This window comes from Pezoporus flaviventris, unplaced genomic scaffold (assembly GCF_033815535.1).
Source record: "Pezoporus flaviventris isolate CSIRO_AGI_PZ_B2104156 unplaced genomic scaffold, CSIRO_AGI_Pfla_v1 ptg000002l, whole genome shotgun sequence".
Taxonomy (NCBI): Eukaryota; Metazoa; Chordata; class Aves; order Psittaciformes; family Psittacidae; genus Pezoporus; species Pezoporus flaviventris.
In genome coordinates this window covers 24641519-24659625 of record NW_026892550.1, presented here as the reverse complement: position 1 = coordinate 24659625, position 18107 = coordinate 24641519, and the positions used below count along the sequence as shown (strand labels likewise).

At 38.7% G+C, this 18107-nt stretch overlaps 1 protein-coding gene across 1 annotated transcript in view; it reads left to right on the top strand.

The window, feature by feature from the left end:
- The first annotated feature begins 937 nt into the window (after positions 1 to 937).
- The window catches only part of NFXL1 (nuclear transcription factor, X-box binding like 1), a 47375-nt gene continuing 30205 nt past the window's right edge, over positions 938 to 18107 (top strand). Inside the window, exons 1-14 of the mRNA XM_061472019.1 lie at positions 938 to 1229; positions 2589 to 2759; positions 3115 to 3224; positions 5471 to 5601; positions 7178 to 7356; positions 7525 to 7686; positions 7792 to 7892; positions 9078 to 9192; positions 9619 to 9743; positions 10724 to 10846; positions 12774 to 12864; positions 15590 to 15710; positions 16336 to 16492; positions 17202 to 17293. Of these exons, the coding sequence (XP_061328003.1) occupies positions 1070 to 1229; positions 2589 to 2759; positions 3115 to 3224; positions 5471 to 5601; positions 7178 to 7356; positions 7525 to 7686; positions 7792 to 7892; positions 9078 to 9192; positions 9619 to 9743; positions 10724 to 10846; positions 12774 to 12864; positions 15590 to 15710; positions 16336 to 16492; positions 17202 to 17293 (1838 nt within the window). The 5' untranslated portion in view covers positions 938 to 1069. The remainder of the gene's footprint in view (positions 1230 to 2588; positions 2760 to 3114; positions 3225 to 5470; positions 5602 to 7177; positions 7357 to 7524; positions 7687 to 7791; positions 7893 to 9077; positions 9193 to 9618; positions 9744 to 10723; positions 10847 to 12773; positions 12865 to 15589; positions 15711 to 16335; positions 16493 to 17201; positions 17294 to 18107) is intronic.

The following is an 18107-nucleotide window of genomic DNA, read 5'->3' as shown; positions in this document are numbered from 1 at the left end:
GTATGTATTTTTGTGTAGTAAAACCTAGATATGGTTCAGTGAGGTTTCTAAACAGTCTTTGTGGCTGATATTTAACTCACATGCTCAGAAGAAGGGCTATGAAGAAAACATGTGCAAGAGCTGCACCCTACAGACATAGCTGCCAGAAATTTACTCTGGATACAAGGAGGCTCACGGGACTGGTTTCTGCTCTCTACAACTACCTGGAAGGAGGTTGTAGTGAGCTGTGTGCCAGAGACTTCTCCCAGGCAACAAGCGATGGGACAAGAGGAAATGCTCCATCCCTGGCGGTGTTCAAGGCCACGTTGGATAGAGCCTTGGGCGACACGATTTAGTGTGATGTGTCCCTGGCCATGGCACGGGGGTTGGAACTTGATGGTCTTAAGGTCCTTTCCAACCCTAACTATTCTATGATTCTATGAAATGGGCTGAAGTCGTGCCAGGGGCAGCTTATACAGGGTATTGGGATAAATTCTTCACCAGAAGGGTTCTCAGGCATTGGAACATGCTGTCCACGGAGGTGGTGGAGTCACCACCCCTGGAGATGTTTAAAAGATTATACAGATGTGCTTAGGGACATGGCTTAGTGGTGGACTTAGCAATGCTGGGTTACTGGTTGGACTCGATGATCTTCAAGGTCTTTTCCAACCTAACAATTCAGTGACAGACGTCTGGACCCATTACTTCTGTGGCCAAAGAAGCAGGCAAAAAGAAACCCAAGCATCAGGTAATAGAGGCCCGCAGCCCGTGCACTGTCTCAAACCTACCGGCTACCGGTCACGCCGGTACAGCCATCCCCTCAGGTGACTTCGAGCTCCGTCTCAGTAAAGACTGGGGTCGCCTGTGCCCCGCTGCACACTGGGTGTTGGAGTCCTTTCGCCCCCGCCGCGCGGTGCACGCTGGGAGCTGTAGTCGCGGTGCCGCGGAGCTCACCGAGGCTGTGCCGTCTTCGTTGCCCCACCCTGACGGAGGGGCTGGCGTGCAGAGCTCGCCCTGGGTCGGCTTCAGCCGTGGGCGTGAGGAGGGCTCGGCCTCCCTCCGCCGTTCCTCGGTCGCTGGCGGGGGAAAGATGGAGGCGCCCTGGCGCCAGGGCGGCCGGGGCCGCGGCCGTGGCAGGCCCGGAGAAGGGCTCGCTGCCCGTGGAGGGGCAGCTGCCCGGTCCCCGGCTGCCAGGGCCCGCGGCGGTGCCTGCGCTACGGCCGCGGGGTGTAGCGGTGAGGCGGCCAGCGGTGAGTGTCATGTTCTCCCCCTTAGCCGTGTCCGTTCGGGGGCTGCAGGGCGCCGGACTGGGGAGCCGGCTGTGGTCCGTAGCGCAGCCGGGCCTCGGGGAGCCCCCGCGAATGCCCAGGTCGGGGCTCTCCCCGACGTCGAGTGGAGGGAAGGCGGGCGGTGGACGCTTGTGTGGCCGGCGGGCCCGGCGCGTCTCCTTGCCGCTGGGCGGTAGCGAGCCATGGTGCTCGCTATGTGCCGCCACTGCCTGTGGGCACCACTGGGGGAAACGCGGGGCCCGGGCAGCGGCGCGGGGCTGTGTCCTCCTTGGGTGCAGGGTTAGAACCCTCCAAGCTGAAGAAGCCTAAAGTAATGGACCAGCTGTTCTTCAGTGCCGTTGAAAAGACTCGAGAGAGTGCTGCCCACTAGGGACAAGCTTGAGGTACTCTGGTCAGAGTGACACGGTGCGGGCTGCCCTGTGCATGGGCGTGCTGCGGGTGCAACCTAATATTTTGCAGGTGGAGAAGTGCCAAAGAGTGAGCTCTTTTAAGTGGCATCACAAGTTCTTAAGGAAAGCCCTAAAACTAGGTTTGACGCAACCCCAGTAAATATATTGGGCGCAGTAGTCTAATATGGAAAACTAGGAGTCCTGTGATGTGCTGAAGACCTTTATGTCTCTGTGATATGTTATCTTAAAGGCACTTTGTTTTATTATGAGCTCTGCTAAATTACTTTTTTTTTTTTTCATCTGAGAATCTTTCTCTATTTCACATGCAATACCTTCAACAAAAGCTGGTAATACCCCGTCTTGTTCAGTGTTTCCATCTGTGAAGTACTGTGAACCCAGTATTACATTAGAGTTGTTGGGTGGAGGGAGATCAATAAAAGTATTAATTTAAAAAATCCCAAATGCTGGGAGAGGCACCTGTAGGCAAATTATAACAATTGCACTTGTCAAGAATTGCCTGGGGCCTTTTTTTTATGTGTGTTTGTTTGTGGGGGTTTGTTTGTTTTTATCAGTTTTTTTTTTTCTTCCTCATGCTATGAAAGTTGTGTCTGTGTGAGGTGTGTGTTGTGGGTTTTTTAAAATATCCCTTTCATAAAGCAGCATTATAGATGAGTATGTTCTAGTCTGCCTGGTTGGATTTGTCAGCAGTAATTGACAGATAATAGTTCCTCCTGTGAATTTTATGGATAATGCACATTAAAGAAGAAAATACAGTTTATCTCTTCTTATGTGGTATTGCAAATGTAGCAACACAGTGCCCTTAAAAGCATAAAATTATCAAACTCCTTAAAGAAAAGGACAGTTGAAAGTATGTAGACCTGAATGTGGTGTTATGAGTAACTGTAATGATATTAATCTGTTCTCTTAATAGAACTATCTTCACAGAAGAAATTTGATGAAATTAAGAAGGCTAATCAGGCTGCAGCAAAAAAGCTGGTTGAAGACCAGTTTAGCTCCTCATCTGAAGAGGATGATGAAGATGCTGAAGTAAAACAAGGAAAGATTTTGGCCAAAACTTTTACCATTTACACCAGTCAAACTGGTAATTTTTTTTCATTTATTGACTTTTCTTTCAGAATGAAAGCTTAAACAATAGTGTATTGTTGGCTGTGTATTAAAATTTTTCAGTAACTGGAGGTTAAGCACTTTATTCTTACGTCTTGTATTAAAAATACTTGTTCCCAGCGATGCATGCTGGCAGTATTTCTTGCCTTCTTATGTAGAATCAATGGTATAGTTTTGAAACTGTCTTAAGTACTTCTAATAATGTAGTTTTGTAATAATATATGACTGGCTTCTGTTCAGAGGAAAAACATACATTTTTACAGCAGTCTCAACATGTCTAGAATAGCAGATCAAACATTACTGATTGCTTTAAAAATCTTTATACATTAAAGATGGAGATGCAAGTGAACTGGAACGTACAAGACAGTACATGAATGAAGCTTTTCAGTCAGGGGCTATGACATGTCTGATCTGCATTGCCTCAGTTAAAAGGAACCAAGCTGTAAGTATTTTTCAGTAGTCTTTTAGAATAAAGCAGATATAACTGAGTAACTTGTGTTTAATTGTATTACTAAGGTGATTCTTGGTATTGATGTTTTTAAATTGGTAGAGTACTGATGCAACATTCGGCACCTTTAGATTTTTCAAATGTGTGAATAAGTGCTTAAATATGTATAGCTTGTAATCAGAATGGGGAATTTTTGACATATGTTTGCTATCCTAATGTAAAATAGTTATTTCTGAATTACAGAGAGTAGCGAATGAAAAAGTGAAGTACTTGAAGGCCAGTGCTTGCAATGGTATATTCAGTAAGGCTACGTCGTAACAAATACCAAGGCAAGAAATAGGAAGCTAGGAAATATTATTGCTGGATTTATAACAGGGGACCCAAGATAAACTTTGCTGCTCCAAATGCTAATCAGGTGAAAGAGAAAGGTGGCAGATCTGAGAAGGCTGACTTACTTAATATAGCTACATTTTTCATGGGAGAGATTTCAGGACAAATCTTTTTCACTTTCATTGTTATGTATCAATGTCCCTTTGATGTTCAAAGGCCCAACCCTGTTCCTGCTGGTTACTTGCATCAGTTATGTTTGCAGCTGTATGTTTGATATTAAAAGAGAAAAAAGTGCAGAAAATCTTGAATTTGTTATGCTAGATGTACATGGACTACAAGTATCCGATGAAAATGTAGTAATTAACTTTTTTTTTTAGAAAGAAATACAATGTTTTGTATGAATTTTAGAATACTTAATCCGTATTTCTTCAGACCTTAATGTATATGTTTGTTTTTAAGTTCTGTGTCTCTTGAGAGTTCATCTTATCTCAGCAGAAGGGAGCTGATTTTATAATTAGGTGGTTTGTTAGTTATCTGGAATCTATAACATTTCAGTCAAGTGTATTTATTTTCTTAATGTCTCCCATTTAGCTTTAGTTTTTTTTTACTTTTACAAACTTACATCATCACCTTTGTCCTCTAAAGCTGTGGGGAAATTCTCCTTGTTTTCACAGTATATAATTTATACTGTGAAATATACATAGCAATGTCACAAGTTATTAAAAAATAAGGAAATGAGAACTGATCTTTTTCTGCTGCTTTTCTTTTACCAAATATCAATATGTGTAAAGTTTCCAAGTCATAAAACTACATTTTTGTTATTTAAATAGCTTTTCAGCAGCAGGCTCTTAGGGAAGTACGGTGATTTCACCCCAGAACTGACAGAGAGGTACACTGGGAACAGCAACATAAATGCTTAGTGATGGATGCAGGATACTGGCAAAATCAACTCTCTTGAGCAGATTCGCTTTTAATTCTGTTCGATTTTATACCTCTCTTGCTCTTTGAACTAGACACTAGGCTGAAAGCACACTTCCAATCAGAACTTATTCTTACCAGCATTGTATGCAAATCCTGAAGTTTGAAACGGGGATAAAATCTTATTAGTACTTCTGCTGCCAAGATGTTTAGAGACATAGTGTATGGAATGGGGAGAGCTGAGCCTGTTTAGTCTGGCAGAGAGGAGGCAAAAGGATGTTGTCCAAGGATGTTGTGATTGCTCCATCCCTGGCAGCGTTCAAGGCCAGGTTGGATGGAGTCTTGGGTGACATGGTTTAGTGCGAGGTGTCCTTGTCTATGGCAGGGGGTTGGAACTAGATGATCTTAATGTCCTTTCCAACCCTAACTATTCTATGATACAGTTGCAGCCTCTGTTCAGTTGGAGTTGTGAAGGTGGCTAAAGCCAAAGTCATCTTTATCGTGACAGGAGTGTAATAAAAGACAGTGGCACAAACTGGGGTTTGGGAGGTGTAGACTGGGGGCTAGGAAAGGAGTGTGACACTTGGAATAAGTTGCCCAGGATGGTTGGTTGTGGAATCCCCATCCTTAAGGATTTACCAACTTTGTTAGGCAAAGCTGTGAGTGAGCTAAGTTGGCAACAGCCTTATTTTGAGCATGAGGTTGTGCTACATGATCACCAACAGTGTGTTTAAATCAGTATTTCTATGATTGTATTTTGGGTTCTATATGCTGTGGCAAAAATTTCCCAGAGGAACAAGAAAACAGGTATGAATCAGGAACAGTAAAACTGCCTATATTAATCTAACAATAGGTATAATCTATTTTTGGAAACCCATTTTTTAAATTGAAAAATAGCAATCTTGTATTTCTTTAGATACTGCAGATGTTCATCAACATAAACAAAAAATAAATACAATATGAAGCAGTAGACACTTATATCTGCTCTTTAGGTCTGGAGCTGTTGTGGATGCTTTTGCATATTTCACTTGGTGTGTATCCAGAAGTGGGCCAAGGACAGCCTTTTTCTTGTGTCTTCTGTGACAGATGATGATTTTGGGAAGAAGGATTATCCCTGGCCATGGTGAGCTTTTCGTGGTACACTTAAAAAGATACTTCACTTAGACTGACTTTGCTTTTTTTTTAATTATTTTTACGTTTTCAATAAGATGATTCAGGAGTATTTCAAGAGGTATTAAAAACCTGCTACATCAAAGTTGTTTCTGAGAAGGTAGCTTATTTTGCATGTATCTCGGCTTCTAATACTTGTTTCTGAATTGCTTTCCATATTTGTCTGTTACTTTTAAAGTTGCCACTGTGAAAGAAATAAATAAACTAAACAAAACAAAAAAAAAACCAATGGTTCTAAAATAGCAAGATTTAGAGATTTATTATTTTTTAGTCTCTGTATAACTCGGGCACTAAAGCCAGTCTTGCACTTTTGTGTGGGATTGTATAAAGAAGAAGGTAGTATTGTTGCTGTATGAATAATGAAGTTTGCTTTCTCAGTAGTTTTGTGTCTGAAAGTTCATTCAAAGTTTCTTTGTGATGTTTGTTCTATGCTTTATTTGCCCATTTACTTTCATGTGGAAACTTATAGTAATATCTGTGAGACAGAGTCCTCTGTCAAATTTGGCTGCAAGGGCCTGGTGGATTCAAAAGCTCTGTTCATGTGGGATCTCCGAGAACAGGAAATAAGATACAAGCTTTTCGGCTGGCAGTGTCCAGGTTGATAATGCCTATTTTACTACAGTTCTACTCCTAGCTTTGTGTTTAAGCAAAATGTTTATAATGAAAACAGTTTCAAGGAAATGGTATTTTATTTAACTTTTAAGCACATGATAAAACTGCGCAGTCACTATGGATGAGTGGTGTATGGCCTGTAATGTATTATATAGGGGCAAATTGACATTCTGTTTGATAAAAATGAGTACATAGGTCTTTCAAAGCTTCTATTCTCTGAGGAGGAGCTCCTTGTCTTCTCCTGTTGTAGCCAGAAATGGGAGGTGCTTTGTTTCTTCTTCCTTGTATTGTGTTCCTTATCCATGGCTTGCACCAACGATCCTTTAAAACCTGTGGCACTAACAAGTTGGAATCTGTCTACGCTTAGGAATAATGTATTTTTTACTATGTGACACCTTCAAGGATAACAAATAAAGATGTGCATCTTATGATTGCTAACATGCTGACCTGATACAATCTAAAATCTTTCAGATAAAATTTTAAATATTATGCATAGTTTGGTTAGCATCACTAACTCTTGTTTTACATAGCTTATAAATTGCCACTGGTAAACCCCTGGTTTTTATCTCTTTTGATTAGTTCTGTTTAAGTAGGTTAACTCTATGTTGCATACATTCCTTTGGTATTACTTGGCATAAAAATTGTTCTGTATGCTTCCTACACTGAGAAAGAGGATTGCAGTGATAGGACAATTCCTGAGACATTCTAATGAATGTATTGTAAAATCTGACCTATAGCAAGACTATTGTTGTATATTATAAATTTAGTTATGTTGTTATTGGTTACATTTGTTGTAAAAATGTTAATTGGTAGCCTGGTGACAGTCTTGGGAAACTGAAAAAATAAAAATTGCATTTCTTTTTAAAAAAATCTGAATAAAATTGCTTTTCTATTCACTCCTTTTCCCTTTGTTGTAGTCCAAAATGCAGGTTTGAATACAAACGGTCTGAAACTCCCAGTAGGTATTACTGTTACTGTGGAAAAGTGGAGAACCCAACACTGGACCCATGGCTGGTACCTCACTCCTGTGGTCAGATATGTGAGAGGGAATTCAAACCTCCTTGTGGTCATAAATGTTTGCTGCTTTGTCATCCAGGTAAATCCTTTGAGTCTCTTGGCTGTAGGACCTGCATTTATGCAGCTATTACATAGTTTAATGTAAAATCTGCCAACTACATTTAAAATTCTCAGAGTAAACCAGGTGTGTTCCAGGTTACATTCACTTAAATAGCCATTAGTGAGATGTTCTTTTTCCTGTACTTAGGACCCTGTCCACCTTGCCCAAAGATGGTCACAACAACCTGTCACTGTAAGAAAGCTAAACCAGTGCCCCGAAGGTGCAGTGCCAAGGAATGGTCATGTCACCTGCTGTGTGGACGAACACTACTGTGTGGACAGCACACCTGTGAGAATCCCTGTCATGCAGGTAGACCTGCCCTCTTAAATTTCAGAAGAGTAGCTGTTTGAATTTTAAGATACGTCATTCTTTTGCAATTCCTGCAATTCCATGTCACTTTGCAATTACACACAGGAGATTGTCAGCCTTGTCCGCGAGTCAGTAAACAACGGTGCATCTGCGGAAGACAGACAGGAGAGAGACTTTGTGCAAGTCCTCAGTGGCAGTGTGACCAGGTGTGTTGAAGCTGTCCTTTAAAGCTTATTTCTCATCTTATGTAACATTTTATTACTCAGTGTATTGAGGATTGGAAAAACTCATTCAGTAAGAAAACTAATTTTTTTAGGTTTTGAAAGTGCAGTCAGAAATGTAGCAACATTGTTTGAGAATGGATTTATTTGGTGGCCAGGTTAATTTCTGACAGTAGTCAAAATGCCACTGTTTTAGAGTTGTACTGCTGTTAGCATTGAATTTGATCTTGAATATTCTGTTCTCTCATACTTGAGGGTGAAATTTCAGTTGCTGTCTTGAAAAATCAGCATGAAACCATGGCCTTGTAGAGTTTCATGCTTCCTTCTAGTTACTGTAACAGAATGAAAGCTTTGATTCATTCTTTGAAGTGTATTTACAGCTCATTCTTAGGACCAAGTCAACAGATTGACAGACTAAAAAATAATGTAAAACCAAAATTCAGTGGCAGGGGTGAGATAGCAGCAGGAGATACTTGGTCATTACGATCCCAGTAAGAAAGGCACTCAGCCTCGGTAAAGTATCAGTTAAAATGTAGTTTATCTCAGCTAACACTATAGAAAAAGGGAGCATAATATAAATAATAGCATAGCGCTTTAGGTCTAGGAGTCCCAAGCTGTTTAGCATTGAATGGGCACCTGATCCAGGTGCAGGGTGCAATGCAGACCACATCTGTAGTTAACCCAGTTTGGTCATTGAGGCTGTTGAAGGATTTTGTTATAAGAAGGCAACTCTGTTTATCATTTCTGCTGTCAGACAGGCTGTTCAGATGAGAACTTCTTGCTGCGCTTTTTAGATAAGTTTAAGGATGTGCAGATGATATAATCACCGCTACCAAGCGGGAGCTGCCTCCAGTCTCCCTTTGCTACAGTAAGTTTATCCTGTGGCTAAGGAAAATGTGCTGCACAACATGGGCCTGAAGGACAAGCTGTATGTGCAGCACAGGACAGGCCTGGCACTACTCAGGTTAACTCTTACGTGAATTACTAACTCCTCAATATGCAGGGGGCTTCCAGTCAGTATCAGTTATTTGATGAACTCAGCAAATACAAGATTTGTTTACAAAATTAAGAAAAAGGCATCTCTCACCCGTAGTTTATCCCTTTGGGTTGCATTGTCTTGGTATGTAATTCTGTTACATTCCATTCACTTGATTTCTCTGAGTTTTCCAGGTGTGTGGGAAACGTTTGCCTTGTGGTAATCACACATGTGAACAAGTTTGTCATGCTGGTCCCTGTGGAGACTGTCCTCGTTCTGGGAAAAGGTCCTGTCCTTGTGGAAAATCAAGTAAGTGGCTCTTGGTTTTGTGATGCTTTTTTGGTTTTTTTGTTAGTTTTTTGGTTTGGTTTGGTTTTTTTTTAATATATGTTTGTTTTCCTTCTTTAAAAGCTAAAATAAGAAAACAAAAGTTATCCAGTCTTTGACAGTGAGTAGTTCAGCTTAATTGTACAGGGCATGAGCCATAAAAAGTTTTTACAAACAGTGAACTTTGACAGCTTTTATCAACTGTTTTGCTTAATTCTTTCAAAGCTTTATTTAGTACCAGGGGTTTAATTGATGATGTGAATAATTGAGTAATTCTAGAGAAGCTTTCAAAAAAAGTGAGAGAATTGGCATTTGAATTCCTACTACACAGCGCATTTTTCTTTTTCTAAATATTTTTGCCTTCTTTTTTCACTAAATATTTGCTCATACTTCTCTCTCTTCATCTAGAGTTTACATTGCCTTGTACAGAAGATGTGCCCACCTGTGGTGATAGTTGTGACAAAGTTCTGGAATGTGGCATCCATAAGTGTTCACAACGCTGTCATCGAGGTCCCTGTGAAATATGCAGACAGGTTAGTCTTACCCTAGCAGGTTCACATTGTGTTAGGGCTTTTAAACACTGTATACCTGGAACAGTGCAAGTCTCCTGCGAAAAATGAAATCATATCTATCACAAAGTCTATGACTTTCTGTTCATTGAAAGCAACATGTTTTTTTTCCATATTCCTCTCCTGCTCCAACACAATTGTGAATTAATAGTTGAGTTTTATGTATCTGAAATAATACGTAGATAAGTTTTTTATTGTTTTGGCTTGTTTTTTTTGATGTTTGGGTGGGTTTTTTTTTTATTAATCATGGTCTAAAAGACACTTTTTTTTCTCAGCTCTTTTAGCTTCCTTAATGCTTTGTCTTTTGCTATTTCTTCATTAGTGAAATGGAAGATGCTGTAAGCATTAGTTCATTACTAGTAAGATTTTTTTACTCTGGTCTGGATCTATGGAGCTTCTGTGGTCTGGCCTATAAAGCTGTTGCTCTCTCTGCTCTTCCTCTCTGCTGTCTTTTCCTGAACCAGGTTTGCTACAGAGTCTACGGTGAATGTAGTTAACACATGATAGCTGGGGTAATGGTCAGATAAATCTGGTCACCTAATTCTTAAATTATCTATATACACAATGGATGAATCTCTTTTACTGTGCAGGAAGGGTACTTTTTTGTATGTTTTTTTTCTGCATTTACGCTTGTCATCTTGCACTACACACTTGAGTAGTTCTCTTGAAATGGCTTTCCCCTCAGTGAGACCAAAGTCACAGTGAGGTGCTGTCTGGAGCACAGTGTTTGCAGTACCAACGCAAGGTTCCCAAGTAGTTATTTCACAGAGAGGTTATCTGCTCAGAGCATTTGATATGCTTCCTGTTGTGATAAAGCACTGTAATGTTTTGTTCCCATGAAATCTTTACAGCTGGTAGAAAAATATTTTATTTTCCACTCTTTTTTTTTTTTTTTGTGTGTGTGTTAAAAATACCTTGCTTTTTCCCCCTGTCTTGCTGCCCAGGAAGTTGAAAAACAGTGCCGCTGTGGGAAGCACACTAAACGCATGCCATGTCATAAGCCATATCTGTGTGAAACAAAGTGTACTAAAATTCGTGATTGCCAAAAGCACCAATGTAGGAGAAAGGTAAGCGTCCAGAGATGATCTTTCTCAAACATATTATTTAGGTAACTTTGTTTTTCTTTAGATACAGTGTTTTATATTATGTATAAATCACATCAATCTGTTGTTCCGCCTCATGTTATTGTAAAGAGAGAAGAGTTTTCTTCAACATTATTCAAATTAGTTTGCAGTGTACCAGAATTCTCTGAACAGCATGTCACCAAGGAAAACTCTGTGGCCTCAAAAACTGGAAGGGGGTTTTGACAACTTCTCTATTTCAGAAGGCAATTCTACTTTCAGATACCATAAAAGTCAGAGAAACTCTCTAAGACTCGATTCGGAGTTTTAGAAAGCAAGCATTCTTTATTGCAGCACTGGGCACACACGCAAATAGTTTCGCAAAGGTGAGCATGCCCAATACTTGCTGACAGTGGGTATATGTATTTATCATACTCATGCATATTCATTGTGTTTCAAGGAATTAATTATAATATTTGCATTCTAATTACACCTGGGCTTTCTTGCTGAGTGGGGGGTGTCTCTGGCTCTTCCTCACTGTGTTTACTGCATGACCTTGGTGCTTGCACATGCTTGCAAGGTCCTAGCGCTGAGTTAGCAGTTGGCATATCCTTGCTTTTGTTCAGTTCCAGTCTCACTGATGTTGGGTGCCACTGCTATCTTAAAGGCTGGTCTTATTTACTGTCTCCTTAGTTGTTATCAGTCTCATGATATTCCTTCCCCCGTCAGCCAAACATTCCTTTCTCTCTACATGTTAGAAAGCTAGAACAGTTTGTTGTATTCTACTATGTTTATAGACACACACACACTATTGTTAGTTTAAACCTACAATTTAAGTCTATAATGCTTAAGTAGTTACTGATGCTTTATGCATTCTGGAGTAGTTAAATCAATTTATTTCATTTGTGGGAATAGTTGGGAATCTCTCATAACTTTGTAAGGGGCATCCTCTAATTTTTGACAACCCAGTATTCCACAGCTGCTTGTAATATGCATTGCTGCAAGCAGCAGTGGTCTGACAATTTGGAATTTGAGTTTTGTTTCCCTTCTTATTTGAAATCATAGGAATGATTGATAGCTCAGACCTATCTTTTCAGTTTAGTGATTCAAGAAGACCTGAAAGTTGCCTGCTAGGTGTTAATTAAGATATTACAGAAGTTGACTTCTTACCACAAAGAGGCATGAAAAAGTACAGGTTTATTCTTCATTTTTTTGAGTATTATTATTACTACAGTGAATTTCCTTTATGTGAATATGTAACAGAAGAAGTAAATGCAATCTTGACATCTTTAATTTATACTAAAAAATGCAGGTTTCTCTTCCTAGTTGCCATTCTTCTGATAGAGTTTGGAAGATGGGTACTTTTCAAGTTAATACAAAAGATGGGGCTCTCTGCTGACATCCACCAAATGTGATGGTGTTGTGATATGTTCTTCCATGTCACTATTTTGTATAAGAACAGAAAGTAGATAACTGATCCTGATGTTATTTGACCTTTGTTACAAAGTTAAAAGATGTTTAGCAATACTTTTGTGCTAGGGATGATACAGTATAAAGTGAAAGAAATCGAAGAGTAATGGGGCGAGCTGTCGAATATCCTACATGTAATTTCCTGAAATTATTTTGGATTAAAGTATTATAAGAATTTCAACTTTTAAAATGTTTTTATGCTTTTCAGAAGCCTTTTGCCTTGTTAGTGTGTTGAAATGATGCTTTCAAATGTCTGTTTCCTTGTATTTTATAATTTGAATTATTTAAAACAACTTTGCAGATGACCTCTTTTCTATACCTGCCAAGAATTTGAGGAGACTTGATTAAATTGCATGAAATTTTTTTAAGTATTGAAAAAATGAGATAGTAAAAGGCAACAAATTTATACCCGAAATAATACAAATTTTCAAGTTACATAAAGTATACTCATTTTCTTGAATAGTGCTGTTCTGGAAACTGTCCACCTTGTGATCAAGTTTGTGGGCGGACTCTAGGCTGCAGAAATCACAAATGTCCTTCAGGCTGCCACAGAGGTAAGAATAAGTGAAGGATCCCTGTAGTGATGGAATATTGTTTATTTTTGCCAAACTTCATCCTTGCATGACTCCATGTGGTGCGTAATGAATTCTTTCCCTTGTTTCATGTGGGCTTTTTGTGGGGGCAGTGTGTTTGAAAGGTTTTTAGTGCTGGTTAGAGCTTAAGAACTTACATAATGCAACCTAAGATTTTACCTGGTAATTTTGCTTAGCATTGTTCCTCTGAAATTGTGCTGTCCCCTTTCCAGCTGCTTAATTCAAAATCCATAGCATGACTTTTTCCCAAATAAATCCATTCACTGAATATGCATAACAAAGTCCAGCTATGTGTAGAAATGGTCAAGTCTGCATGGTTTTTAAAAAATCCTAGAACATGTGATACAAGTGGGCTTAAAATAAAATAATAATAATAAAAAAGTTGATGGAATTTGAATGTCTATCAGTGTCCTACTGGTAAAAGAGAAAAGAACTTGTTAGTGACTATATGAAGGATAACAAAAAAGTTTACTTCTGCGTCCAGTGACCTCAGTTAAAAAGATGCTGAAAATGGTCAAAATTACCTGGCAGTTTTTATCCTGGCCAATTGCTTTGACATTTACTTGGTAGGGGATTAAATTGGACCGAGTGAAAAAGTGGCTGCCCTCTCAGCAATTTTCTCCACAGAGGCTGCTGCCCTGCTGAAACAGCAGCTGAGTAGCCTGTGCAATTTCCCTTGGTATTCTGGACTATATAAATTGCAACAACTGAGGAAATAATTCAGAACTTGTTCAGCCAATCTTACTTTTGAGGCAGTGATTCTTAAGAGGACAGGGCAGGTAAATGTGGTAGTTGTCCCACTGCTAGTAAATTTATCACCACAAACTAGTGTTTTGTTTTTTCCTCTCTTAACTGGGCCTCTTCTCTTCTTCCCCTTCCTTTCTTCTGCCTTCCCCATACCCCCCAAAATCCTGGAAATACATGTTGGGGTTTCTTGTACTGTTAGAAGAAAACTGGTAACATTGTTTTTCTGCATTAGTTCAGTTGATAACAAAATCATAGAATATACTTTAAAGTGTATGTAATATATCAAAACAGTAAAATTGTCAAGATTTAGGTGCCAGAAGTTGAATCTAATGAGTCTAGTAAGTATGGTATCAGATGATAAATTTAGAAAATAACCTCTGTGTTTTAACAAATTACAATCCAGTACAATCTGTAATATCTTGTCAGAATGTTTGAAAATATTCCTAATGAAAGCAATGATTTTCATTTCAAAAGATTTCTATTCCTGCATTTTTCCTTATACTCCAGTATTCTAAGAGCTGTGGTTTGATTGATTGATGATTTTATCTTTAGTATGTTATACTAGGTCAGGTTAATTTTGTAATGAGCTGCCAGGTCTCTGTGACCACTGATTTTAAAGGAAATAGTATTCCGCCTAGAGAAAAACTAGCCTGATCAGGTCCTTTAAAAGTTAGCTGATCTCATTATTATGAGAGGTTCCTGATAATAAGCACTTGGCCTTTAGCAGGGGTCCCTGTAAAAAGGTGTAGCTGAACCCAGGACAAAAGGTAATTCTGTTCATGATATGATACTTACCTGTCTTTTTGATTGAGTAATCATTCTTGCTGAAATTTACAATGTGTTGCCGGGGAATAGAAACATTTTGTTTCCTACTGTAATACATTGTAACAAACACCTGATTTGAGAATGTTCTCTGGCTTTAACTTCAGGCTTACCTGTGATCTCCGCCCTTCCATCTTTTTGAGAATATAGGCAGTTGTCTTCATTAATAAAATATTTAAATAAATTGTACACATATTGGCTCCTCTGGCAGTACGGCTTTAGTTTACTTTTTAAAGGTAGCTGTGCTGATAATGTATTCTAATTTAATTTACTTTGCAATATAGACTGTATCCTTCCATCCTTTTTCCTTCAGCAGCTTTTTGTGATCAAGAGATCTGCTTCCCAGATCCTTCTGACAAGTCAAAATTGCTTAAAAAGTTGTGTTAATGCTTTCAAAGCATTGCTTTCTTTAATGTTTCAGAATGCAACGTGATTTATAAGCCCAAATCCCATGTCTGAATTTGCTTTTTTAGAAAATATATATTCTTACTGTCAATTACACAATAATAAAACTTACCAGATAGCACTTTATGAAGGGATAGTGTGGGAGAGCTATAAATAAAAACATTTCACAGATTTTACAGATCTCTTTAAAAAAGTGTCAGGTTAGTAGCATGAGTGACTTTATATAGGAGGGCAGGATCTTTTCAAAAAGCATTAATTATACACAGGCTAAATATTTCTTTAATATCGTACAAAATCTGCAAAACCTTGCTGTACCAGTTTTTCAATGTCTCTCTTCTATCTTTTGAATATAGATGAAGGATGACATGTCTTCATATGTTTGTAAAGCTGAAATATAATTAACAAATCTTAAATGTTGTGTAATCCAAATGACTGGGTGTTCTTTTTAAAATGTGAGAGGTGGATTATTTATAACTTGATACCAGTCAACATCTGTAGAATAACCTAGATTATTATTATTATTACCGTTCTCTAAGAATGGTGAAATTCTCTTTCCCAGGAAGGAGTTGAAACCAAGCAGAAATAAAAAAAATAACATTCATCTATTATAGGACAATTATACAATGTGCATATTCAGAGTTAATTTAGTTACCATTTTTTTATAGCCAGTAGCTTATTCAGGTCATCATATTGTTAATGTATTTATTTTTAGGTAGCTGTAATCCATGTCCAGAGACTGTAGATGTGAAATGCAATTGTGGAAAAACTGTCATTAAAGTGCCCTGTGGTAGAGAGCGCACCATCAAACCTCCCAGATGCAAACAGCTGTGCAGGTCAGTATAGAAAGTGTGTGTTTTTCTAGTTCTTCAGTGTCCTTACAGAGAACAGTAAAATATAACATTAAATGGCAAAAAGTATTTCTGTAATTGGTTACAGATAGTACTTCTCAGTGTTCTGTATTTTTGACTGCGCAGATGGAGGTTAGCAATAATCCTTGCTGTCGGATACCTCTTTGATGCTGTGGTTTCATGAGCAGCTGTCAAGGGGGAGGTTCTGCCCCACCTAGCACTTCCTATTCTGTAGTCCCACTCACTTCTTCAAGTCATCTCTGGTACGTTCTGAAGTACCTCCATCGGGCAGTTTGCCTAGAAAACTTGGCTAGCAAAAGGAAAAAGAATATTTTCTATTGGGGTGAAGCCAAATTACTTAGCACAGAGTAGGACTGAAATAGCTGCTTGAATAGGCAAACCCAACATTGATTTTAATTTAATTTAGAACTGCTGTATAATTTTACTCTACTGTTAACCACCCCTGAAGGTGATAAGTAAACTAATTTTAAAAACAGTAACTTTTTCATCTCAATTCTTTTTATTTTGAGCATAATTGTCCAGTGACTGTAGCTTGCTTGCTGTAATATTTCTTGCTGTCATGTTGATTCATTCTTTGATTTTACTACAGTCGACCACCTACCTGTCACCACCCTACCCAGGAGAAACACTACTGTCACTTTGGTCGGTGTCCTCCATGTCGTCAGTCCTGCCAGAAAACATTAACGTGTGGCCACTTGTGCCCTGTTTCTTGTCATGATGAAGCACTTGTGAAGCAAAGGGGTTCAGTAAGTAAACAATGAAAAATGGTGTGTTATTTGTGCTCAAAAGCATGAGCAACAGTTGTTTGACCTTAACCTTATGTTGGAGGCTTTTGGAGTGCAGAGTAAATAAATAATTAAGCACAGAGGTACGCATACTGCTTAAGTGAGAAACTAAGTGATTCTAGCTCCTTTGTTGTTATCTAATTAATTTTGTAATATATATAGTTGAATGTGCAGTTTGCAGTAGTTGTAGTTACTCAGGAACTGATTTTTGTCGGAGTTGTGTTGCAAATGTTTAATTTCAAATGTAAGCAATTACTTTTAACATAAGAACAAAAAATCAGTTTTAACTTTTATTTACTAAATGATCAAAATTTGCACGAGTTACAAATGAGACGTTGTTTGGCATCAATAAACATGACGTATGCACTGCATGACGATAACTGAACTTGTTTAGTAATTGAATATTTATTTTTTTTTTTTACCTCTATTAAATGCTTAGAATTGTTTTGCTGTGTTTTTTTTTTTTGTTGTGTGGCTTTGTGTTTGGTTTTTAGCAGCAGGACCACAGGCCTCTGTTTTTCTATCCTTAACTGTGCTAAGGATGAAATTATAATGTTGTGTATGTGGATTCATTAGAACTGGGATTTCTTCAGATGACAGGTTTCTTTATGGTCAAGCAGATACTTCGATTTGTGTTTTGTATTCAATTACTGTTGTCTTTTGCTCTCAGCATCAGTCTGCAGGTCCTTGGGAACAGCCATCTGAGCCAGCTTTTATTCAAACTGCATTACCATGCCCTCCCTGTGAGGTTCCTATACCAGTGTAAGTATCAAAAAGAAGACAAATAAAAGAAAGTTTTGGTATGGAAAGATATTTTTCTCATTTTATCTTCTTGTAGAGGTGGACATGAAAATAACTGTATTTTCCTCTTCAGATGCAGAAAGCCTATGTGAATGCCATTCTCATAAAACTGGGAGCACTGGTGGTTGTCTAATAGGCGATTTTGTAGTGTGTGCTCACTGTATGAAAGGACTGATAGTGTCCAGCCAGTTTTTCATGCCTCTAGTAGTTCAACTGACACCATTGCTTCTCAACTTGAATGCAAAGTTGCTATGGGAAATCTGGCATCCATAGATTTAGTAGTTACATGGCAGAAGGCAATCAGGCTAAGTGAGCAGTTTTCCATTGTAGTGGAGCAGAAACATTCTACAGTGGAATGCAGAGGTCCTAAAAGCCAAATTAGCTTGGGTATGGGAAGATTATATTGGAAAGCTAATTGGGCTGTGTAGAGTGAAGAACAGGGTCCTGTGCTGCATCTGCTTCTCATACTAGGTGGAAGACTGATAGCTTTTGTTAATAACCTGCTGTCCTAAAGGCCATCTGTAGCTTTATGTTAAAGAAGTTGTCAGGAATAATACTTGGGAAAGAGATGACAGATATGAAATCTGAGGTAGGAAGAAAATGTTGATTTTTTTCAAAATGAATTGAGCAAAGGATTGATTTAAGTTTTAGGAGATCAGTGTTTGAATGAGTCAGCATTTAATACCTTCGCAATTCTGATCAATGTGGAGTTCTTTCAAGGAATGGTAGACCATTCTAAAAGGATAAACATAAGAATACTAGATTATTCTAGTTC